This window comes from Capra hircus, unplaced genomic scaffold (genome assembly GCF_001704415.2).
Source record: "Capra hircus breed San Clemente unplaced genomic scaffold, ASM170441v1, whole genome shotgun sequence".
In the NCBI taxonomy this organism is placed as follows: Eukaryota; Metazoa; Chordata; class Mammalia; order Artiodactyla; family Bovidae; genus Capra; species Capra hircus.
In genome coordinates, this window is record NW_017189630.1 from 265,032 (window position 1) to 290,878 (window position 25,847).

General features: G+C 40.8%; 1 protein-coding gene across 3 annotated transcripts in view; it reads left to right on the plus strand.

Annotated features, from left to right (window-relative positions):
- MTM1 (myotubularin 1) overlaps positions 1-23,543 on the plus strand; it is a 90,389-nt gene extending 66,846 nt beyond the window's left edge. Inside the window, exons 9-15 of one of the 3 annotated variants that reach the window (XM_018044598.1) lie at positions 3,193-3,381; positions 7,541-7,726; positions 9,195-9,401; positions 10,334-10,426; positions 11,036-11,149; positions 14,991-15,167; positions 21,840-23,543. In XM_018044598.1, the coding sequence (XP_017900087.1) occupies positions 3,193-3,381; positions 7,541-7,726; positions 9,195-9,401; positions 10,334-10,426; positions 11,036-11,149; positions 14,991-15,167; positions 21,840-22,007 (1,134 nt within the window). In that variant the 3' untranslated portion in view covers positions 22,008-23,543. The remainder of the gene's footprint in view (positions 1-3,192; positions 3,382-7,540; positions 7,727-9,194; positions 9,402-10,333; positions 10,427-11,035; positions 11,150-14,990; positions 15,168-21,839) is intronic. The other 2 variants (XM_018044599.1, XM_018044600.1) reach the window with 2 other exon arrangements.
- Positions 23,544-25,847: the final 2,304 nt, after the last annotated feature.

A 25,847-nucleotide genomic window follows, 5' to 3' on the forward strand; every position in this document is an offset into this window, starting at 1 on the left:
TGTCTGTTCATATCTTCATGAGGCATATATTATACTTGGAATTATGGTCTTTAGCTCATTTTGCTAGAATGCTGTGCTAATGAAGCAGAGTTACCAGTGCGCTCCTCTTCTGCTCTGCTGAAACATACTTTTCTGTGCCATAGCCACAGACTCCACCCCTCTTCTGGCCAGCTGTGTAGCTAAGACATGCCTCGCCCACAGGAGAAAGGGTTAAGATAGTGTGGGTTCATTTTGTTCACTCCTTCATTCAATGAGTATTTATTGAACATCTACTGTGTCAAAAGTACATGTGAGTACACATGTACATGTGTGTGAATTTCATGCGATTAAGGGCAGAAGAGGAAATGAAACAACTGAGCCAAGTCCACTGTGCTCAGGCTGCCATGTTTATGCAGCAGTTCCCACAGTTCTGAGTGAATGGAAACCCACTGTAGAGCAAATAGAATGCTTAGCGCTTTACTTAGCCATTTTATTGATCCTCCTTACCTTGTGATGGGCACCGATTTGCATTTATTTTTCCTAAAAAAACTTAAGGCTAAACTCTCTATCCCCTCTCTATAGATTACAGTGCTTAATAATATCTAATAATGGATGATGTACTCTTTCAGATACAACTCCTAATCACCAGACTCTTGAATGTAACCCAGGAAATGTATTTCCTTTTTAATAGTAAATCATTAATATTTGATATTCAGTTCTTTAAAAAAACTCATAAACATACAAAAAGAATTGATGAGAAAGCAGTCTTATTATGTTATCCATAAATAAGATGTATGGTGTTATAAAATATCACTGAATAATAAAATAACCCATATACATTAATGTTCCCATTAAATGGGTACATTTTCCTTTGTTCTCCAACAGGTTGGTTTTAATGTTATTGAATTCTGTAACATATAAGTAACATATATTTATTTATTTTAGACATTTAAAAAAATACTGTTAAAGATCACGGAGACTGCCACCTAGTGAGGACCACACTTAACATTTTGATATATGTCATTCCAGACTTTGTTCTATGCATACATATTTTTATTTGAAAAAAAAAAAAGAAATTACTCTGTGGTTTGTGTCTCAATCTGCTTTTTCTACCTAGCATTTATCTTGGAAAGAACCTTCCACACTGTTGACTCTCTGCTCATGTGCCAGTATATGGAGTCAATCAGTTTTCTATTGTGAGACATTTAGCTTCTTTCTGAACTTTTGCTATTATAAACCGTGTTTTGGTGGCTAAATCTTTGTGTACATTATTAATTATTTATGGTTTCTACATATTAACTTCAATAAGAATAGCCTAATATAATAGCATATACTTTTAAAGCACTCATGGTAGTTGATGTTGTGAAGTTTATATTATTTGTACCTGGTCCAGCTATATAGCAAGCATCCTTTTTATGAAGGTAGAAAAGAAGAAGAAAAAGCAAGTAAGAGGTAAAACAACTCATAAGAATAGCATTTTTTAACATGGCCTGTTGATTCCAGTCTTAAATCTCTCAAGCAGAGAGAAGTGGGGAAGAAGAGCAGAGAGCACTGGGGAATGAGGGTCTTTGTCAAATAATAAATGTCTTGTATATGCAGCAATTTGCTCTTTTAAAAGTGATCTCATTTGGGGAATTGCCTGGTGGTCCAGTGGTTAGGACTCTGCATTTCCACTGCTGAGGGCCCAAGTTTGATCCCTGGTTAAAGAACTAGGATCTCACAAGCCACCTAGTGTGGCCAGAAAAAAAAAAAAGTGATCTTGTATCAAATCAACATATTGTATACCTTAAATATACCTATTGTTGTAGGTCAAGTGTATCTCAGTAAACCTGAAAAAAAAGTATATAGATACGTAAAAGTGATCTCACTTCTTTTCTCTCTTGGAGGCCAAGCCATGGGAGGTGGGTGGGCACGTCTCACTTCCACACTGTAGATTAAAAAATGGAGCTTGTACCCAGGCTTGCAGTCCTGAGCCTTTGGACTCTCAGTCAAGGCCACAGTGGTATTTTGACTGGGCCCTGGCAGGTGCAGAGACTCAGTTGAATGAGTATTCATTCATATTACCATATAATCTCCTCTCACTAACCTGTTACATTATTATACACTGCAATTTTTATGGACATCAATGCCTGTAATTTGCCAGAGTGGGGAGGTGACTTCAAAGATGAGTGTACTTGGCTTTGTATTAAGTGAGCTCGAACATTTCTGCGGTTTTTGTGCCTGATTTTCATGGGTTTTTATACCCTGTGCTGGGTCCATGCGTTCTCCATTTGTCCTCCCAACAGTGCCACACCATCACGTGGCTCCATATTTTATGAAAGAGGGAAAGGAAGTGACAAGAGGCCGTGAGCTCAGTACCCAGGTCAGAGCCACCACAAGAGGTGTGCCTGTCCCAGAGCTCATGCTGTCACCCACCATGCTTACCTCCCAGCTCCTGTATTGTTTTTTTTTTTTCTTTTAACAGCTTTATTGAGATAGAGTTCACCTGCCAAACTATTCAGTCATTGAAAGTGGACAGTTCTGTACCTTTGGCTATGTTACATTGTTAGCTTCCTTTTACAGATCTTGTTTCTTAGGTGCTGTGAGCTGAGATACCAGGTAGCAAAGTGTGCTGGGCTTGTGTGTAAAATTAGAGAAGGTTGATTCTGAGAAAAAGCTTGAAGAGCTCTCCCAGGAGGCAGATGTCCAAGCTTCGTTATGGAGACCCTGGCAGCTCTATGGCTGTCCTGAGGTTCTGTTTGCTTCCTTTGGGTTTTCCGTGTTAGATTCTAGAATCGAGACTATTGGGAAAATGACTTGCAGACATGAGATTATAGAGACAGGACCAGGGCTGGTTTCCTTTACCTCTCACCTTTTACTGAAGTTGTTTCTGGGTGATGACAAATCCGGTACAAGCTGCAAGACTAAAATAAAATGTCTGAAGCTTTCTATTTCAAGTGATGTAACTATTTTTAGGTTAGCATTTAACATTTTTAGATGTGGTGCAAATTGAGAAAAGACTAGTCAAGCAATTAGTTGTTCTCATTGGCTCTGAATCGTCCTAACGGTTAAACATGTGTTTCTGGGCACACAGGGAAATCAGAGGTGAACAAACATCCTGTTTTGGCAAAATCAGTTTCACTTCATCATGATTGTTAGGGCTCTCTTTTTTTATGGTTTTAATTGAGATTTAGTTGTTTTCTTGATGGTTTAAAATTTCTGAACCAACCGTAGGTGCTGTCGTGGATCCATCCCGAAAACAAGACCGTCATTGTGCGTTGCAGTCAGCCTCTTGTTGGTATGAGTGGTAAACGAAATAAAGAGGATGAGAGATATCTCGACGTCATCAGGGAGACAAACAGACAAGTTAACAAACTCACGATCTATGATGCAAGACCCAATGTCAATGCAGTGGCAAACAAGGTGAGTGTATTTCATGGGATGGTTCTACCTTATATACAGAGTGCAGTGTTTTACATGAATGTTGTTGTCATGAGCTGTCAACATGTGGATTTAAATTCATTAAACTTTGCTTAGATCAGGAAATGAGTTCACTAAGGTAGAAAGTAGTTTTAATCATAACATATCTGAAAAGTTGATTTCCTTAAAATCAAATGAAGGGGGCTGCCCTGGTGGTCCAGTGGTTGAGACTTCGCCTTTCAATGCAGAGGGTGTGGGTTTGATCCCCAGTCAGGGACCTGGGATCTCATATGCCTCATGGCCAAAAACCAAAACATAAAATAGAAACAATACTGTAACAAATTCAAAAAAGACCTTAAAAATGGTACACATAAAGAAAAATCCAAAAAAAAAAATCAAATGAAAGTCAACTTTTGATAAACTAGGCAAGTCTAGAGCTGTAATGAACTTGAGTTTTGGCCGAGATCTCAGGCATGTGTTAGAATCTCTTTGGAGCCCTTTAGGCTTTTGACGGTCATCCTCAATGTCAACACTATGTCATTCTCAGTGTATACACTAGGGAGGCATCTGTGGGGATTGTGAGAAGCTGTAATTGTTAAAATCCTAAATTCGTAGCTTTATCTAAGCAGTCTTGTCTCTATACTCAGAAATGTGTGTTCTCAATTATATGAGATAATCCAAGAAATGAGGAGCTCCATGTATATGAATTTTACAGTTATTTGTGCATGTGTGCCAAGTCACTTCAGTTGTGTCCGACTCTTTGTGACTGTATGGACTCTAGCCTGCCAGGCTCCTCTGTCCATGGGATTCACCAGGTGAGATTACTGAAGTGGGTCGCTGTGCCCTGCTCCAGGGGATCTTCCCAACCCAGGGATGGAACTCTGGGTCTTTTATGTCTCCTGCATTGGCAGGCAGGTTCTTTACCACCAGTGCCACCTGGGAAGCCCTGGTGTCAATGTTTTCAGATAACTCTTTCTCTGGGGTTTCCTTGGCCTTCTTACGCAGAGTATGCTGAGTGCACCTACAGTAAAGTGATAAGGCAGTGCTGCCTGCAAGGGCCCCTCAGCAGCTGCTGTGAAGGCTGTTTGCCCCTGCACGACATGGTCCCAGACTCAGAAATACCTTTGACATTCAGTTTCAACTTTTTTTTTTTCCTTTTTTCATTGCCAGTTGTCACTTATACATGTTCACAGTGGGCCTGCCCCATCCCAACTTTCAGATTTATTGCTGCTGGTCAGATGTAGGCTTACATTTCATCATCTTGGATATTTTGCTTATCCCGAAGTCGTTTACCTGGCATCTTGCATTATTGAAAGCACAAGGCAAGAGCCTGAAAGCAAAACAAGTCCTGAAGCAACTCACCTAGATGTGGTAGTTTCCTAAACAAACCCTGTAATATCTTTCTACATGGGCGTGTGTATGGAGCTCCATTCACAATTATTTGCTCACAGATCATGCACCTGACACCTTTACTCCTGGGGAGCCCCTTGCCCCTCGTGTATTTTTGGAGCAGCTATTTGTTACTGCTGTTGATTTGGGTTTAGGTAATGAAAATGATTTTGAAATTATCCATAAAGCAATCATGCAGTGAAATCAATCAATAGATTAGGAATTAGAAGAAAATGTTTAGTAAATTCAGCCCACATATGAATATCTTTTTGTATTATCCTTACCTTTATATTTCTACTATCCTTCATGTATAATTCAGAGTTGAATACATGCATAAAATGAAGTATTTCCATGTATACATTTAGCCTGAAACAGATATGATATAACATTAAAATGAGGTATTTAGAACAGATATTTTAAGGTATATAAAATGCATAAAATGAATACCTTTATCATATTAACTCTAAAGCTCATTTTTGTAGCAGTAGAATTATTGAATGCCTTTTTAAGACTCAGGAAATTTGCCTGTGTGTCTAGTCTGTTTAGGAATGAAAGGAAGGAAAATATTATGGGAAAAAAAAACCTAGGCTTGAAAAATCTGTGCATCAGTCTTTAAAAACCACATTCAGGGTCCCCTCCTCTCTCAGCTGTGTCTTTCTAGCCATCTGTATCCATGGCAACAGTCTGTATGTTGTACTAGGTAACTTGGGTTGTTCTTTTCTGTTGAGGAGAACTGAAAAGAAAACTTCAAAACTAATCCGAATTGGAGATTTTGAACTTTTGGTAACTCAATCTGTGCTTGACTAATAGATTTTTACCCTTCTGACTTCTCTTTGAACCTAATTGTTCTGCCCTTATGGATATTTAAAAATTTACAACCCCAGATGTAACAAGCATTTTAAATTAAACAAACAAACAAAACCCAGAGGCAGACAAGATTCAGCACCCTGTGATGAATTAAAGTGGGGCTGTATTAATGTCTCTTTTGGCAGAAACTTTGGCAATGAATTATTACTTTTTCTGTGTATCATCTTCAGTTATTTAAAAAAGGAACTCCAGCATTCGGAATGTCTTTGAAAAATCAGTAAGTGTTTACAAACCACATGTCACGTGTCCATGGGAAGGTGATGTGTGTCGTTGTGTGAGAGGCTTGCAGAGCTAGTTCACAGTGGAACAGGCATACTCCTGTTGTGACCTCTGATTGCAGCTGCAAGGTGTTATTCCCCGAAATGTGACCCATGTGCATGTATATTTGTTAGCTGATAGCTATTTAAAAACAACAAAGTGAATATTTGTTATCTACTACTGATGCTATTTGTAGCAAGCTTTAAAAACACATTACTATTTAAATAAATAACAATTTCTCACCTGGAGTCTGTGGAGATCAAGGCCTCTGGCTTGTACATAGGTCTCCAGATTTGAAGTTCAAGTGGTAGGTAGCCTTACTTCTACTGCAGGAAACCTTCTCTGTGACTAACCCTGGGAAAGAACTGTAGGATGTATTGGCCCTTCTGTCCCGAGCTACAAATTGTTGTAAATAAAAAGAGAAGAGGTTTTCTGTGGCAGTGGCAGGCATGTGGTTTGTCTGTCCTCGGCTTTGACTGTTTAGTTACCTTGTGAGTTTACATATTCATATGTTTTTATGATGTTAATTGGCATCCTTCCATTTTTTCTTGCTTTCTTCGCAGGTTCCTGAATGATTTAACCTTTTCTTTAAAGGCCAGGGGCCATGTGTTTCATGGCACTTTCAAACATTAGGCAGAAATCAGCCCAGTTCCTAAACAAAATCGTAGCATTTCTTTTTGTCTTGTGGAAAACAGGCATCTTCACGACCCTGTGAAGGGGAAGTGACGCCCACCCTGGCAGGTTGATGCTGGCAGGCACCACGGCAGGTGGCGGCCATCTCATCTCCTCTTGAAACCTTTTGTCCTTCGAGGACCAACCACGTGCAGCACTGTCCCTGATGTTTTTGCATAGCACCTGGACAGTCACAGGACACTAGAAAAGGTTCAGGCTTTGAAATCAGATGACTTAAATTCTACTGCTTACCTCTGACTTTGGGGGTAGTTAAATAGCATCTGTTTTCATTTGCAAAATTGAGATAGTAATACCTGTCTTGTAGCATTGTTGTAACAATTAGGTACAATGATGTAAAGCAAGAATCACCATATCTGGGATGTCAGAGAGGCTCATTAAATGGTGGGTGGTGTTAGCTGTTATAGAGCCCAGCTCCTTTTAATCTTAGGAGACCTCAGTAGTAGTATCTCCTGTTCTTCAAGAGACAACATTGAGGCTCAGAGAGGTTAAGTGCTTTGCCACAGGTTGCACAGCAAAGAGGGGCTGAAGCTGAGTTATCCACCTGGGTCTGTCTCTAAAGCCTGTCTTTTTCCTCTAGCTCATCGTGTCCCATGTGAGCCTGCCCTTGGAGTACTGTTAAAATCAGATAGAAGATGAGAACCATTCAGAACCAGCTCTTGCCTTTCCAGATCCAGAAGAAGAGCTAGTAATTAGGGAACATTTTGAAAATGATTTTTTCTTGCAAATACAGATTCCCAAGAAATTGCCAGCTCCCCATCATTTTTTTCCAGCTCAGAGTGTGACTAATATTGTTGAGGCCTAGTGTCAGATAGGAAGTCGAGTCACATCAATTATTTAATCAAAGTTACAAAGTTTTAGGTTAAGATTTGGAGGACTAATAACCTTTGAAATATTTGTCTAAGTAATGGAAGAAATAGAAAACCCAACTTACTGTTTTGTATATCTTGTTTCTTAGGCAACAGGAGGAGGATATGAAAGTGATGATGTGTATCATAACGCCGAACTTTTCTTCTTAGACATTCATAACATTCATGTTATGCGGGAATCTTTGAAAAAAGTCAAAGACATTGTTTATCCTAATGTGGAAGAATCTCATTGGTTGTCCAGTTTGGAATCTACTCATTGGCTGGAACATATCAAGGCAAGTATAAGTTTTGAAAAAAAGATGTATATATATAAAAAGAAAATAATTGTTCAGTGAAACAAGAAATTGTTTTAATTCCTTAAATTGAAAAAAAAATTGAACAGTGAGAAAAAGAATATTTGTTGTATAGGGCCGACAGTTTGTGTTTCTTTACAATTTGCTTACCTAAAGTAAAGATATTCTTGAGAGTTTGTGGAGATGTCACTTTCCAACTCATCAATAGCGAGTAGTTGAGCCTTTCCCCCAGGTTTATGTAACCATTACTGCATACGACCTTCAAGAACCTGGAGCAATTGTTTTTATTAAAACTAATCTCAGTGGACTTAATTTAAAGAATGAGTTTCGTGTTTTTATTATAGTCAATCCTTCGTCTTGATAGAGGCATCAAAAACCTCCATTCTTTTAAAAGAACTTGAAACTATGTGAGGAAACTAACAACTTTAGAAACTTCAATTTATTTCTGTAAACAAACAAGGGACTTCGCTTGTGGTCCAGTGGTTAGGGGGTCTGTGCTTCCACTGCAGAGGGTGCAGGTTTGATCCCTGGTTGGGGAGCTTATATATGCGTTTGTGTTCTCCCAAAGTTTATATGTTGATACCCTGACCCCCAGTACCTTATGGTGTGACCTTATTTGGAAAGAGGGTCATTGTAGATGTGATTGGTTATGACAGGTTCATACTGGGGTAGTGTGGACCCTTAATTCGATAAGGCTGGTGTCCTTATGAAAAGGGGAGATTTGACACAGAGACATGCTCAGAAAGATACCATCTGAAGATTGGAATTATGCTGCCAGAAGGCAGGAGCTACCAGAAACTTCGAGACAAGCCTGGAACAGGTCCTTCCCTAGAGCCTTCAGAGGGAGCATGACCCTGCCCACACCTTGATCTTGGACTTCTAGCTTCCAGACCTAAGAGATGATACATTTCTGTCATTTAAGCCCCCAGTCTGTGTAACACTATTACAATAGCCCTAGTGAACTTGTATAATCATATATGTGAAAGAAGGTTTGACATGTAGTTTGGCTTTGTGTCTGTTTTGTTTTTTAATACCTACTTACCTCAGTTTCCCTGGTGGTGAAGAATATGCCTGTAGTGTGGGAGACGTGGGTTTGATCCCAGGGTCAGGAAGATCCCTTGGAGAAGGGAATGGCAACCCATTCCAGTAGTCTTGCCTGGAGAATTCACGGACAGGGCAGTCTGGCGGGCTCTAGGCCATGGGGTCACAAATAGTTGGACACGACTGAGTGACTAACACTTTTCACTTTCACTTTGTCTTTGAAATTAGTTTCTGCAGAGGAAAAGCAACAAACCTTGTAGTTCCTGGCCTTCCATTTTCAGAACCTTTTCCGTTCTAGACGTTAAGAGTTATTTTAAAGCAGGACTTTTTACTAGGGTTAAAGGCTTTAAGTTCAAATTTAAGCAGTCCCTTCCAGCTGGCCATTTACTCGCATGTTTTTCTTTGCCAGCTTGTTTTGACGGGAGCCATCCAGGTCGCAGACAGGGTTTCCTCGGGGAAGAGCTCGGTGGTGGTACACTGCAGTGATGGTTGGGACAGGACAGCCCAGCTGACGTCCCTGGCCATGCTGATGTTGGACAGCTTCTACCGGAGCATCGAGGGCTTTGAAATATTGGTCCAAAAAGAATGGATCAGTTTTGGACATAAATTCGCATCTGTAAGTAAACAAAACTAATTTTTAAATTATCTGGCCATTACCACCTGGGATTTAAAAAAAAAAAAAAACTAGTTTGTGAAACCACTGATTTCCTTTTAAAAAGAAAATCTGAGTAGTATTATAAAAAAAAACACTCTGCAGGTTTGAAAATGTGTGGCACTTTGGGTTTAGCCAGTCTTTTCAGGAGACATGTTCATCCATCTGTGCCATTTACAGTTTCACTTGAAAGTGATATGGAAAGTGTTTCAGTTGAAATTGTACAAAAGAAGGAAGATACTCCTTTCTCAACTAATGTTATAACTACTAGAGCCAAATATTTGTAGATATGCTAGACTTTTTGTTGAGGCTTTTGCTATTTTCTGATAGATATTTTGAAGACCAAGAGAACCTATTAAAATGTCTGTTTGCAGGTCTGGTTTCCAGACACCTTTTGAATAAGTATTTTGAACAAGTAAGTACTGTGAACAGCATTGTTAAGTAGAAAGAATCATTGTTAATGGTGAAGTTTTTGACTTGTTTTCGAGAAAGAACTTTTTTAAGAAGAATTTTTTAATTATAATAATCATACCCTTTTGGATATGGTTTCAAGATTTGAAACTTTCAGATTGGTCCCTTAGCAACTGGTAACAGTTTGCAAGGTGATCTGCTCCAGTCTACTTGCAGCTGCACAAAATTCTGATCGGATAAAATAGTTGTAATGCTCACGTAGGATCATGATGCTTTCTCAGTTTGTATTGATATTTTATAGAAATTTATCTCCCTAATTTCCATTGTTTTGAAACCTTACATTATTTTCTTTATTGCCATGGGGAAAAATACTATTCACTCTCTGAGAAACTTGGTGTTTGGAAGGCAGATTACTGAGTTGTGACTGTCACATTTTGTGGGTTATACCTTTCTCAGTTTTAAAACAAATCATCAATTCCTTTCAGAGAATAGGTCATGGTGATAAAAACCACGCCGACGCTGACCGATCTCCTATTTTTCTCCAATTTATTGATTGTGTATGGCAGATGTCAAAGCAGGTAAGAGATACATTGGATGAAAATACATTTGACTTCATCTTTAAATATCTTATACAATATCTGGGATTTGTGTCAGAGTAACACAGGGTAGAGTTAGAGATACAACAAGTTTGGCCATGTGCAAATAATTCTGGACGCCAGGTGATGGGTACATGGGGTTCACTTTTTAAATCCTCAGTACTATTTATATTGACTGGAATTTATCATAATAAAGTTTTTAAAATTTAATATTTAACTACACTCTCTCTGCTAATGGAAAAGCAGTACAATTGAAACCACCAGCCATCTTTTCCAATTTATCCTATGCTGGTGTTTGTGTATGGGCATGTCTGCTCCCTTAGACTGCTATAAATAACTAAATCACCTCAAATATCCTGTACGCTCAGGAGAACCCAGAAAATGGGCTTGTTTTCCCTTTTTGACTCATTATTCCTTTACTTGATGCTCATTTATGCTCTCCAGCCCTGGGCAGAGCACCAACAGATGAGCCGTAGGACGCTGCAGACCTCAGCCTCAGCTGTCCCCCCAGAACAATTATGCACCTCTTCTGAGCTCTATGAGATCAGCCTCAGGTTTTCATGTGTTCCTTACCCATTTGTTTCTGTCTAGTTCCCTACAGCTTTCGAATTCAATGAACGGTTTTTGATTACAATTTTGGATCATCTGTATAGCTGCCGCTTTGGTACGTTCTTATACAACTGTGAATCTGCTCGCGAGAAACAGGTGAGTGAAAAATGCTCATCTTTTTAGTTAAAGGGTCACCAAAATGTGTCTAGTCTGCCATGAAATACAAAGAATTTGATAGCTTGGCTTGTGGTGAATGCAGAGTGTCTCATTTTGTACCCCACGCTTTTTCACTTCAACCAGAGGTTATTGAGTTTGTGGTATGGCCTTCATGAGTAAGATGTTGACTTTTCCCTCAGAAAGTAAGAATTTTTTTGTTGAGGTATAGATGATTTACAATACTATGTAAGTTTCAGTATGTAACACAGTGATTCAATAGTTTTATAGGTTATACTCCATTTAAGGTTCAGTTCAGTTCAGTCGCTCAGTCGTATCTGACTCTTTGCGACCCCATGGACTGCAGCATGGAGTCCACCAGGCTTCCCTGTCCATCACCAACTCCCAGAGCTTACTCAAACTCATGTCCATTGAGTTGGTGATGCCATCCAACCATCTCATCCTCAGTTGTCCCCTTCTCCTCCCGCCTTCAGTCTTTCCCAGCATCAGGGTCTTTTCAAATGAGTCAGTTCTTTGCATCAGGTGGCCAAAGTATTGGTATTTCAGCTTCAGCTCATTAAAGTTATTATGAAATAATGGCTATATTTCCCAGTGCTATATATCCTTGTAGCTTATTTAGTTTGTACCTGTTACTCCCCTACCCCTCTACTGCCCCTCCCACCTTCCTTCTCCCCACTAGTAATCACTAGTATGTTCTCTATATTGGTGAGTCTGTTTCTGTGTTACTACATTTCTTCACTTGTATTATAGATTCTTCATATAAGTGAAAACATACAGTATTTCTCTTTCTCATTTCACTAAACATAATCATCCCCTCCAGGTTCAGCCATGTTGCTGCAATTGATAGCACTTGATTCTTTATGGCTGAGTAGTAGTCCATTGTATATACATGGCTCATCTTATTTGCCCATTCACCTGTTGATAGACACTTAGGTGGCTTACATATCTTGGCTATTGGAGTAAGCATGGCTATTAAAGGCGTGCAAGGTCACCCTCCCAAAACGCCATAAAAATGTCAGTAAGGGAAAATTTTTAAAAGGCATTAACCCACAAGAACAGGGGGAAATAAGAAAGGAGACACAGCAACAAATTTGGAAGCTGGAAAGATAGTAGATAAGTGGGAAATAACTTCACTTGAGAATCTCATACGCGCAGTAGGGAAGGCAAGAACCAGTCCACTTTGCATCACAGGAACCCCAGATGACTCAGGGCTTCTGGGGCAAAGAGGGAGGGATGAGATACCCTGAAGGTGTGTTTAGAATAAGCAGGCAGCTTTCCTGGATCACCCCCACCCATCTCTGGAGTTGAAGACAGAGGTTTCTTCTAGAAAAAGAGTGGTAGGTCTCCAGGTGTCATCAGGGGTTGAGTGAATGGAACAGCTGGCCTTGCGAGGGCCTCCACCCATGTCCCCTGCTGACTCCTTACATCCTGGCAGCAGGTCCTTATCTTTCAGGTAGGAGCCTTCTCTGTTGGCAAGGAAGGACAGAGAAGGGAACCCTTGGATGTTGCTGGTGGGGATTTAAAATATCATGAGAGCCAGCATTTCTACTCCCGGGTATGTACCCAAGAGGGAGGAAAACCAGGGGTAAGGCAAAAACTTAGTGCAGGGCAGCCCTACTCATAATAGCTAAAAGGCCTCAACAACCCCATCATCCGTCAGCTGATGAACAGACAAACTAAATGTGGTCTCTCCATTCAATGGAATATTATCCAGCCATCAGAAGGAATGGAGTTCTCACCCACATCACAAAAGGATGACCCTTGAAAATATGCTTACTGAAAGGAGTCAGACATAAAAAGGCACATACGATATGATTACAATTATCTGAAATGTCTAGAAAATCAAGTCCATAGAAAGCAGACTAGTGGTTGACAGGGGGCTGAGGGAGGGGAGCATGGGGAGTTCCTTCTTAGTGTGTACTGGCCTTCCTTTGGGCATGATGAAAATGTCTTAGCACTTGACAGAGGTGGTGGTTGCACACCACGAAGAAAGTACTAAAAGCATTTTAGTACTAAAAATCTACCACTGTAGACTAAAATGATGAATTTTATGGTATATGAACTACACTGAACTTTTAAAAAACAGAAAGAATCTTCTCTGGAGAAAGTGACTAGCCCAAGAAGAGGGACCTCAGGATTTGCTGAGTCATAGCAATCTAAACCCTAAACATGGATCTCATCAAAGCTACAGTATATATTGGGGGTTCCCAGGCAGGGCAGAGGGTGTGAGCACAGCAGCGTGGGGTGGGAGCCGTTCTCCCTGTGACAGTGCCAAGAGTCAACGCCTGTAAATGTGTAGTCAACAAGTAGCAAGAGGATAGTTTTCTCCAAGATGTGGAGGTAAGTACCAAATAACCAGATACATTTAAAAAGTCAAACACAGTTGTTTGGGGGAGAAAGGTGAGAGACTGCTTTTTCCATAACAAACCTTGTCTAGCTGTTTGACTTTAAGTCAACTGTGTGCATGTATAAAAATAAAAACAAGCATGCAAATAAAGACAAGGCAGTGTAGATTGTGGTGGAGAAAGCAATGGCACCCCAGTCCTTTACTCTTGCCTGGAAAATCCCATGGACACAGGAGCCTGGTAGGCTTCAGTCCATGGGGTTGCTAAGAGTTGGACACGACTGAGCGACTTCACTTTCACTTTTCACTTTCATGCATTGGAGAAGGAAATGGCAACCCACTCCAGTGTTCTTGCCTGGAGAATCCCAGGGACGGGGGAGCCTGGTGGGCTGCCGTCTATGAAGTCGCACAGAGTCGGACACAACTGAAGTGACTTAGCAGCAGCAGCAGCAGCAGTGTAGATTGTGGCATCCAAAAGGGTCAAAAGAAGTTTTAGGTGGATCCCAAGAAGGAAAAATTATGCTGCTGTTATTACTATTCACATTCACAAAATCTGTATGTTCAAGGGATTTCTTCAGTCACTTATTTCAAGCTGTTCTTTTCAGCTTCCACTTTTATCTTATTGGTCCTTTCTTCTTGATTTTTTAAAAAATTTACATATTTTTTAATTGAAGGATAATTGCTTTACAGAATTTTGTTGTTCTCTGTCAAATATCACCATAAATTAGCCATAGGTGTACATATGTCCCTTCCCTCTTGAACCTCTCATCACCAGGAAGAGTTTCCAGTTCTGCCTTCAATAGTTTTAATACTTGCCTTTTTATTTCCCAAGTTTTGATTTTCCTCTATTTATGGTCAGAACGTAAAAAACAAAACAACAAAAAAAAAAACCTATAATTGAAAATCAGTGAAGATATGAACATCTGTATGAAATGATGGGTACCAGATGGAAAAAGTGAAGCTTCACTGAAGTCGGGTATCCAGGTGTTTCAAATATCTGGATATTGGCATGATGCATTAAACCTCTGGATGTTTTATTAACCTAACTATCTAGATGCAAACTGTCAAGTAGACCCAGGTTAAGATTTTGTAGTTTGAACAAACACAAAAATGGAAAAAGTCAGTGAGATCTTGTGATAATTTTTCCTTGCTGCTGAATTCAAAAGAGCATGGTGCCCATCTGTTCGTGAATGTTTTCCCAGCCAGGAATAGTTTTCTTAGGTCAGTGAATTGCATTTAATGTTACAGCATCCTGCCCCTCTCTCTTCCGGCAGAAACAGAGGCTCTTGAGCCATTATGTATGCAAATATCGGGAAGTGGTGCTCAGCACTTCAGGCACAGGAGGCTTTTTGAGCTATTATGGGGATAATATATGTGTGTGATTCAAGTTGACGCTCAGCTGTATCGCCGCAGCCTGAAAAATGGTTTGTGTACTGGGGTGTGTTTTTACTTAGGCTTTCCACTTTCTCTTTCATCTAGAAAGTTACAGAAAGAACCGTTTCTTTATGGTCACTGATCAACAGTAATAAAGACAAATTCAAAAATCCCTTCTACACTAAGGAAATCAATCGAGTGTTATATCCAGTTGCCAGTATGCGTCACTTGGAACTTTGGGTGAATTACTATATTAGATGGAACCCCAGAATCAAGCAACAAGTAAGTGAAGTAGCATTGTGAATATAGTGATGTCGAATGAGTACTAGCTTGGGACTTTGATATTGTTATGTAGCAGTTATTTAAAAATATTATGAAAGGAAAAATAGAGTAAAAAAATGACACTTGCTTTTAATCCCAACTTCAGTTAAAAACTGTTTTTAATCCCTAAACCATTTATTTTGATTGCTGTTGAACTAATATTTTCCTGCCAATATGAGTAATGCAGTTTTTAAAAACTAAAATCTAAGCTAATTTTTTATTGGAGTATAGTTGCTTTACAATGTTGCGTTAGTTTCTCTGTACAGCAAAGTGATTCAGCTATGTGTATACATGTGCTATGCTTAGAAGCTCAGTCATGTGTGACTCTTTGCAACCCCATGGACTGCAGTCCACCAGGCTCCTCTGTCCATGGGGATTCTCTAGGCAAGAATACTAGAGTGGGTTGCCATGGCCTCCTCCAGGGGATCTTCCCGACTCAGGGATCAAACCCAGGTCTCCCACATTGCATTCAGCTCCTTTACTGTCTGAGCCACCAGGGAAGACCAAGAATACTGGAGTGGGTAGCCTGTCCCTTCTCCAGGGGATCTTCCTGACTCAGGAATCGAACTGGTGTCTCCTACATTGCAGGCGGATTCTTTACCACCTGAGGTACCAGGAAGTCCATATGTATACATATATCCCCTATATTTTGGATTTCCTTCCCATTCAGGTCACCACAGAGTATTGAGTAGAGTTCCCTGTGCTATACAGTCAGTTCTCATTAGTTATCTGTTTTGTACATAGTAGTATATACATGTCTGTCCCAATCTCACAATCCATTCCACCCCTGTCCCCCACCTTGGTATCCATAAGTTTGTTCTCTACATCTGTGTCTCTGTTTCTGCTTTGCATATAAGTTCATCTATGCCATAAGATGTAAACTAATTTAAATCTCTGGAAATTTTCTGAGTTTTCATAGTCAAGGATTTCTTTTAATGACTAAAAGTTGTTACACCTCATAAGAAGGTTCTTTCCAGAAACTAGACTGAGATGATCCTTCAAGGAAAAGAAACATTTTCTATTATCTAGTCACATGTATGTTACTTGTCAACTAATATCAGAATGCTTTTTACTGAAAGTCTTTACTTCTAAAATAAAGATAATTGATCTGTCAAAGATAGTACAGTCAATTGGCCATTTATCAGTCAAACATGGAAACGGTGATTTTTGAAGCAAAAGACTCCACATTTTATTAAAGGCACAGTCAGGCTTTCTCCCACTCCTACTGCATCCAAGATCAGAAGGAAAGTCCAGCCTATTTCTGAGGGCTCAGCAGTACATCCATTGAGCGATTTGTTCTAAGCACTGTAAATATTAAGTATTTGTGATCACTCTTTTTAAAGGTTTGCACACTTTCCTGTGGTTAGGATGGTTGAATACCTGTTCTCCCAGGCCAGTCTTACATAAGTGTCAGCTTTAATCCCACTACACATAGTCAGGCAATAAAAGGGCCTGGTGCTCAGTCTGACTCTGGATTGTTTATTCCACTCAGGCAGCTGGCTACACGCCAGTGTGTGTACCCTGTTCCCACCAGGGAGATGCACGTTTAAGCTGGCCCTCTTGTTTCAAGGTCTCTGCTTGCTTGCCTGAAAGCCTTTTGCAGTTTCATGATGGTTGAAATGTATGATTTTTTGGAAAGTGACAGATTCCAGGGCTTGAGAACATTCACTTGTTTAGTTTAGGATTTGAGAAGTACACAGAGGGAGTGTATTTAGCTGTAGTTCGAGCATTTGGAACATCAAATAAAGAGGAAATAGGAATTTTCCCAAGATTCTAAGCACTGTTACACAGGACATATTTCTTTGCTGGTTAAAAAATACTACATAGATGAGCCCTGTTTGTCCTATAAATTTTACCTTTTCTGTATTTATCATGGCTTTAAAAAAAAACTGTTGGTGATTAGAAAATGTTGATAGTTTCTGTACAGATTCTGTAGTCTCTTCTCCTCATCCATCTGTACTTAGAGAAGCTCTTGAAATTCCATGCATTTAGAGCAATTCACTTATGACATACAAAGGTAATGACAATTGTGTGACAAGTCAGGTTTTCAGCGACATCACTGGAAGAACTTACTGTGATGTGTCTCTCCCCCTTACTCTCCCAGAACTGAGCCAAATGGAACTGAGCCAGGTAGGAGTGAACATTTCTTTGATTGAGGTTTTTATTTTGAGACAGTGATTGGTCTGTATTATGATCTGTGAGATTTACTCCAAGAAAATAACTCACCCTTCCTATATAGATTTTCTGAATGTCAAGGGTCCTATACACATCTTTATGTCATTCAGCACCTTGGATTTTCATCTGCCAAATACCATGCATCAGGCACTGGGGGGACCCAGAGATTAAGAAGAGCTGGTCTCTGTCCACAAGGAGCTCCCAGACTGCAGGGGCGCCCAGGAACAGAAGTTGATGATCAAGCTCGAGGAGAAATGTGAACTAAGTGCATCACATTTCCCAAAAGATCTTATGCAGAACAGTATTTCATACAGAAATAGATTACAATCCAGTCACACAGGACTTTTCAAATTCTATAATGTAAACCTAAAAGAATATACTTAACTACTGAAATTGTTCTTCAGTTGTGTGGCCGAGTTGGTATACAGGCAGTTGTTGAATGCCAGGGGCATTCACAGCACTATGGTAAACTATTGGTGTGGAAAAATGTAGAAACATATCCAGCCTCTCCCCATAGTGAGCTATTCCCCGAGGAGAAGGCAGAGCTAATGTGCTTTTTTAAAAGCGGAATCCACTGGCCTTTGCTACCACCTCAAAACTGAGAGTTGATGGCAAGACCAATTCTTATATTTGACAAACTGTGAAGAAGCAAATTTGGTACTTTTATTTAATATGAGGAAGTTTCTCAGGCCAAAAGCCAATGGAGAATTTAGTCCCATAAACCTAAGTGAGACCTTCAGCTGCTGGTATGTTGCATATTGTCCTTTGGGGACGTCTGCACTCCACGTGGCTCTGAACCAGGGTTGCCCCAGGCAGATCCTGTTTTACTTAGGATGACAACAACGACAGATCTTCACAGGCTTACCTGGGTGGGGTTTAAGTCATTTCTGATAGAAAAGTTAGAAAGGAATATGAATATGAAAATCTTTTGAAGCCTAAAATACCTGTGTAGCCACTGACTGCCTGTGCCTGGCATGCTCCTTACTTCATACTTCATTCCCCGAAGGACATGTCGAGGTGTGGGATTTACAGTCACTTCACTATGAATTTCATTTCTCGCTGTTCTGTCCTGTGATATGCTGTCACAAATGGACTCTTTCCCTCTATTATATCCCTAAATTGGTTCTCTTTGTCTCTAGGCTAATGACTGCTAGACATCTTTTGTACCCACTACCAGACTGAATGATCTTTTTATTTCTAATAGTTTTCTAACTCTATTGCCTTGTCCATCATTGACAAAAATGATTGTTTTACCTCTCATTTCTTTTTCTTGTCTTGCTGGTACAATAACAAATAGATTCTAGTAGTCATATGGAAAAGAGAAGTTTTAAGAATAGCCAAGAGCATTTCGGAGAAGAGTGTTGAGGAAACCCTTGCCCCGCCACGTTAGGAGTTATTTGAAGCAGAACAGAACCCAGAAACAGAGACGGGAGATGCGGAGGCTGGGGAGGGGGAAGAATGGACCATTGATGGTAAATGTTTAGTGGTCTATGGTCCTGGCACAGCAAACGGAGTGTACATGGAGTCCTCTTCTGCAAACCTGCTGCTCCTACCAGCTTCTGCATCTCAGTGCTTGGCAGCTCCATCCTACACGCCCTGGCCAGAAACCTGAATGTCATCCTTTTCCCCCACTTTAAAAACCAGCCTTATTGAGGTATAATTGATTCATAATTATCTGCACATGTTCAAAGTGTGCAGTGCGGTAGGTGTTCATATGTGTCTGTACACGTGAGACTGACCACATTAGAGGTCGTGCACATACCCATCCCCAGCAAACACTCTTGTCCCTGTAGGTGAGCTTCCATTTACCACACAGTCATCCTCGCCTTCCCTGCTCTCTCGCCACTTGTCCCAGGCTGTCAGGAGAACTTGCAGGGCTTCCAGCCTCCTCACTGATGCCTCTTTCTCACACACCCTGCTTTGGCCACGCTGGGCTCCTTGCTCGGCCTCGAGACCCTCAGCCGTCTGCCTGGCCACCTCGCTTCCCTCCCCGCAGCCCCGCCAAGAGTCGCCTTGTCAAGGTGCCTCACCCCGACCACCCCAATAAGAGTGTCATCCACCCCCATGCGTCCCTGTCCCTCCCGCCATGCTTTACTTTTCCACATCCTGTGGACCTCCCAGGGTCATCGTTGTTTTTGCTGTTTGTCTCCCCCTGCTGGAAGAGAAACACCACAGAAGTGGACATTTGGGCCTCCTTTAGGTGGCGCTAATGGTAAAGAACCCACCTGGGAATGCAGGAGACATAAGAGACCTGGGTTTGATCCCTGGGTCAGGAAGATGCCCTGGAGGAGGGCATGGCAACCTACTCCAGTATTCTTGCCTGGAGAATCCCATTGACAGAGGAGCCTGGTGGGCTCTACAGTCCCTGGGGTCACAAAGAGTCAGACACGACTGAGCACGCACATTCACTGCTGAATCCTGAGCCCCTGGAGCAGTGTCCAGCTCTCAGTGGAGCATATACAGAGAAAAACAGGCAAAGGATATTAAGGGGCAGTACACAGCACTTACTGGGCATCAGTCACTCTACACGCATTCCTGTTCAAACAGAGCCATACAGTAAAAAGAACAGGGGCTCACAGGAAGGATGGGGCTAGGAGGGAAGAGGAGACTTCTCCAAACCCTGCCCCTTTGTAAGCAGAATGCTGAGGAGAGCACCAGTCAGGTCTTGGCAGGCTGTAGTATGTTGAATGGGGGCCCCCAAAACACATATCCACTTGGAACCTGTGAATGTGACCTTGGAAAAAGGTGCGCTTGAGTTCAGAATATCAAGATGAGATCCTCCTATATTTATTCAGGCCCTAAATCTGAGGATAGGTGTCCTCATAAGAGAAAAGAGAGGAAGGTTTGAAAGCCAGACACATACACGAGATGAGGCTGTGTAAAAACAGAATGATTGCATTGCTGCGGCCATAAGCCAAGGAAGCCTGGAGCCGCCAGCAGCTGGTAGAGGCAATGAAGTCTCCTCCCCTAGAGTCTGGCAGCCACAGGAAATGAATACAGTCTTAGCTCCTGCTGTCTTCTCTGATGCAAGTCCCAAAGAGCACTATAAGTCAGATCTAGGGTGTAGCCTTCTTCATCAGCATAGTGTCTCCATGGCTTCCTCATTGGTACTTGCAGCTTCAGCACGCAGCTTGAAGTGAAAGTGAAAGTTGCTCAGTCGTGTCCAACTCTTTGCAACCCCGCGGACTATACAGTCCATGGAATTCTCCAGGCCAGAATACTGGAGTGGGTAGCCTTTCCCTTCTCCAGGGTATCTTCCCAACCTAGGGATCAAACCCAGGCCTCCCACATTGCAGGCTGATTCTTTACCAGCTGAGCCACCAGGGAAGTCCAAGAATATTGGAGTGGGTAGCCTATCCCTTCTCCAGGGGATCTTCCCGACCCAGGAATCAAACTGGGGTCTCCTATATTGCAGGCAGATTCTTTACCAACTGAACTATAATGCAGTGGAAAGCAGGATAGTTCTAGAAGCCACTAGCCATAAAGAAAGGCACTTCAGTAGACTTTTGGCAGACTGGAGATTCACACTAGGCGGCCCCTTGGGGCCAGTGTTCTCTGCTATACATTAATATGGACAGTAGAATGTTAAAAGTTGTGTTAGGGCACAGTGATACAAACTAAACCTACCATGAGATACCAAGTTATACTCATCAAATTGGCAAAAACTATTTCTTTTACATTGCCAAGCACTGGTGACCAGGAACCGCCAGGCACCACTAGTGAGACGGTAAGATTATCTCCTCCCCTCAGAGAACAGTAGGACTGCATGTGGTCGAGTGGAACCGCTCATACTGTCCTCTTCAGCAGTTCCTTCCCCACCCACCAGAACAATTCATTCAGGTAACATTCATATACTTGCCTGAGGAGATGCGATGGCCCAGCATCACATGTAATACTGGTGATGCTATCCCCCTGTGGGGGATGGATAGAGCAGCCGTGGTTTATGTATTGCATGGAACTCAACTGAGATCCAGTTCAGAAACACAGTGGCAGATCAAAATGTAGATTGAGAACTAGAGAAAACTGTTGAGGTCCAGTTTTACCAAGTAGAAAAGAATGGTGTATTTTGTTTCTGGCTACTGACTTAGAGAAAAAGGGTTGTAAGTCTGCACAGGAAGGAAGCCTGCACCCCAGCCTGAGGTTGTTGCCTCTCAGAGTGCAGCGGGGACAAGTGACACAGCAGCCCGGACCTATGCCTGGATAGATGCATTTTAAAAAGATGGTGACACATGTGTGTGGAACTGTGTGTGTGAGTTATTTCTTGGTGGCAGATAGCTGGATATCTTATTATCATGAATCTTTGTGCTTTTCCCTATTTGCAAATTGTGCAGTATTGAAGGAAATGATGTCTATTAACCCCCAATGACAGGGTTTGTTCAGAAAGCAGCAGCTGCAGCAGATGGGGGGCACAGGTGTGTCTTGGTGGCAGAAAGCACTCACATCTTTCCTTCTGTCCAGCAGCCAAACCCAGTGGAGCAGCGTTACATCGAACTCTTGGCCCTACGTGATGAGTACATCAAGCGCCTTGACGAATTGCAGCTTGCCAACTCTGCCAAGCTTTCCGATCCCTCGGCCTCACCTTCTAGCCCTTCACAAATGATGCCCCATGTGCAGACTCACTTCTAATAAAGAAAAAAGCAGACTTTTCATTTGGGGCCTCTGTACAAAGTAGGTTAAACTATTTGCCTCCATTTAGAACTTGAACTAACATAATCTTAAACTCTTGAATATGTGCCTTCTAGAATACATATTGCAAGAAAACTACAGTGTCTACACGGCAATCGGAAGAAAGGAGCCCAGATGGGGTTTTGGAAAATCCTGATATCTTCCAAAAGTGGTTTTTGAAAGATAATATTTAAATCATATTTACCTCTTCAACCTCTTCAGAAATATTATGTGTACAATATGTACTTTGTGGGCCTCATTGGAACAACGACATTTTTAACTAAAGGGGGAAAATGTATGTTTATGAGATGGATTTTCCTCAGACTGCTTATAATAGTTGCTTTGGGTGATCTAAAGTGAACCTAAATGTGAAAGATGTGTGTTCCTGCCAAAACCAAATTGAGCTCAGCTTCCGAGGCATGATCCAAAAACAAGGTGTTTAAATAATTGCCAAATTTCACACCATCATATGTGTGATGACTTGAGAAATAGCTGTGTAGATGAGTTTTCCATTATTTTGAAATTTTGGAATATGAAGTATTTTCCCCTAATTTCCAAGAGAAGCATATTTTTATATTAAAAAAAAAGATAGGGCCCAGTTAAATATGATTTGATTATTTTTAACATTGCCACTTCTGTTTCCTAAGTTCTTTCATGAGCTTGCCTAGAATTCTGACCTGTTTTCAGGTGGTGGAAAGCCCTTCTCTAGCACTGTTTGAAGATGTTGGATGCATTATGCTGCTTACGTGAATGTTTTCGCAAATGTTGCTCTAGTCAAACTAGCTTATCTGCCAAAGTGTCGGGTTGACCATCTTGGATGTGTGAGCTGTCCCTAGAGCAGCAGCCTCTGAAATAAAAGCCGCAGATGTACATTTGTTGAGCGTATTCTTGAAAGTATGGTGTTTATGAATTTCAATGGTGTTTGACACCCTTTCCCACCCAGGAGTGCATAAAAACTGGTTCTACAGATTTTTACTTGAAGTACCCAGCGGTTTGCTTTTTCAGGTTTTTTTCTCTTTTTTTGTAGCATTAAATGCAATTTCAAATGCAGTTCTATTTGATATTTGAACTAATTCATTTAGTCAGTATATTTGTAAAAGTTAAGGCTAGAGTTAAAAAAGCAATTAATGTGTTTTACAATAATTTGTAAAGGTCTATTTATAGCTAATATGGTTTTGTTTTCAATGAATTAAGAGAGATTAAATATATCTTTGTAAATTATTTTATGTCATAGCTTAATGGTTTACCAAATAAGACATCTCAAATGCAGTAGTTTAAATGTATAAATTTTGTATGTATAAGAAGTTTTATTAGAACAGTTTCTTGCTTTTTGTAAACGCTGTAAATATTTCATAAATTAACAAAGTGTCACTCCATAAAAAGAAAATAAAAGCTAATACTAATAGCTGAAAGGATTTTGTGAAATTTCATGACAACTGTTTCATGGCAATAATGACTAAAGACCTGCTGTAATAAATATATTAACTAAACATTGCACTCTATTCCCAGGGCTGTAACTTTGTAGTGTATGTGTCTTAAATGTGCATGTTGCCCATCTTATTTGCTTTTCCTGAATCTATTTCACATGCTCTTTATCTTACTAGCAACCTTGTATAGGGCTGTCCCCAAATCCCAACAATATTGGAAATTTAAGTACATTAACAATGCAGATTTTAAGCCACAAGTGCCTTTATTTTGGGCTTCCCTGGTGGCTCAGACAGTAAAGAATCTGCCTGCAATGCAGGAGACCTGGGTTCGATCCCTGTGTTGGGAAGATCCCCTGGAGGAGGGCATGGCAACCCACTCCAGTATTCTTGCCTAGTGAATCCCCATGGACAGAGGAGCCTGACAGGCTCCATGGGGTCACAAAGAGTTGGACACAACTGAGCAACTAAGCACAGCACAACACAATGACCTGTGTTTTTTTAAATGTATTTTGTTAAGTATAGTTGATTTACAATGTTGTATTAATTTCTTCTGTATGGCAAAGTGATTCAGTTATACATATATATTTTTCCTATTCTTTTGCATTATGGTATAGTATGGATATTGAATATAGTTTACTGTGCTATACAATAGGACCTTGTTATTTATCCCTTCTATACATAGCAGTTTGCATCTGCAAATCCCAAACTCCCACTCCCATCTCTCCCCCACTCCCCTGCCCCTTGGCCACCACAAGTCTGTTCTCTGTGTCAAACCACAGCTGTCTTTATTAACATAAGGATAGCTTTCACAAAAGTGCTGGGTTGCAGAGACGTGAGACTGTAGACTCTGGATGGAGAATGTAGCAGTTGATATTAAGGGAGATTGAGAGACTGAAATAAGTCATACTCAAAGTCTCTTTAGGTAAGAAATATGAAAATTCTTCAGATGCTGCCAACTGGAAATTGTTTATGTATGCATGTGCTAAGAATACTAAATAGTTATAATAATTCACTTATCATTTAAAAAATCTGAATAGGAGTCTTAAAAGAGTAAGTATCTCACTTAAAACTATGAGTAGGTTTACTCATAGAACTCTGCAGGTTCTTCTTCAGGCACAGCTGTGTTTCACCCTCACTGTGCCCTCACGGCCATCAGTGTTCTCTTGTCCCTGTTGTTAAGCCGAGGGGAGCACCGTGGATGCAGGGCTTCACCCACGTGCCCAAAGTTCCAGAACACTGAAACAGATGTATGCAGGCACCAAACTGAGTGCTACCTCTCTTGGATTCCCACTGAATAGCTTTAGCTCTGCCTTCTGGAATGAAATAGAATAAACTCTTCTGGGGCAGACCTTCAAGTAATTGGAATCATACATATTTTTGATAATATAACAGGTTTTATCTAACTATAGTCATGGTATTTCTGATTTATTTGTGATAAGACAGCAAAGCTCCTCCTTATGCGTTTGGGATAGAATGATACTCAAAAGTTGGAAAATCCATTGACCAATATCTCCTTACTTGCAGTCCTCTCTACAGAATGCAGCTGTCACTCATGTGCACAGCTCATGTGGCTTTTGGGAGCTTTAGGCAAAGGTGTGTGTGTGTGTGTGTGTGTGTGTGCTAAATCACTTCAGTTGTGTCTGATTCTGTGCGATCCCATGGACTGTAGCTCACCAGGCTCCTCTGTCCATGGAATTCTCCAGGCAAGAATACTGAAGTGGGTAGCCATTTCCTTCTCCAGGGGAATCTTCCTGACCCAGGGATCAAACCCATGTCTCTTACATCTCCTACGTTGGCAGGTGGGTTCTTTACCACTAGGGCCATCTGGCAGGAACATTATAAAGGGAATGTTCTTAAAATACAGGGATTTATTAGAGTATATACACCTAGGACTAGAGGATATAGTTACTGATGGCTATTAAAGTAAATTCTGGGGACACTCAAAGGAAAGAAATGTATGCAGCAAATAAGAACATGAGGATTAGTACATTCAAGGGAAAACCTAATGGTTGAAATAGACTGCAGTTGAATTCTTTTAGGTTTACAGAATCTCTAAAGCATACTGCTGGACAGAATACCAATTTTTGAAATAAGAGTCTGATACTCTGACACTTATTGGTAGATTTATAACTTAGTTAAAGAATTATTAATAAAGTCTGCTCTTTGCACAGCGCAATCTCCCTGCACACTCCTGGTCAAAATGTTTAGACATGACCATTAAGATGTAGCAGTTTGTTTTCCTAGTAGCTGCAGACAACATGGCTTATTCCTTTACAATGGTCATTATGTATGTGCTTTCGAAATGGACTGTTCCACAGTGCAGCCCACATAAATTACAAAAGAAGGTTGTTCATCTCATTTCGGGTGCTTTATG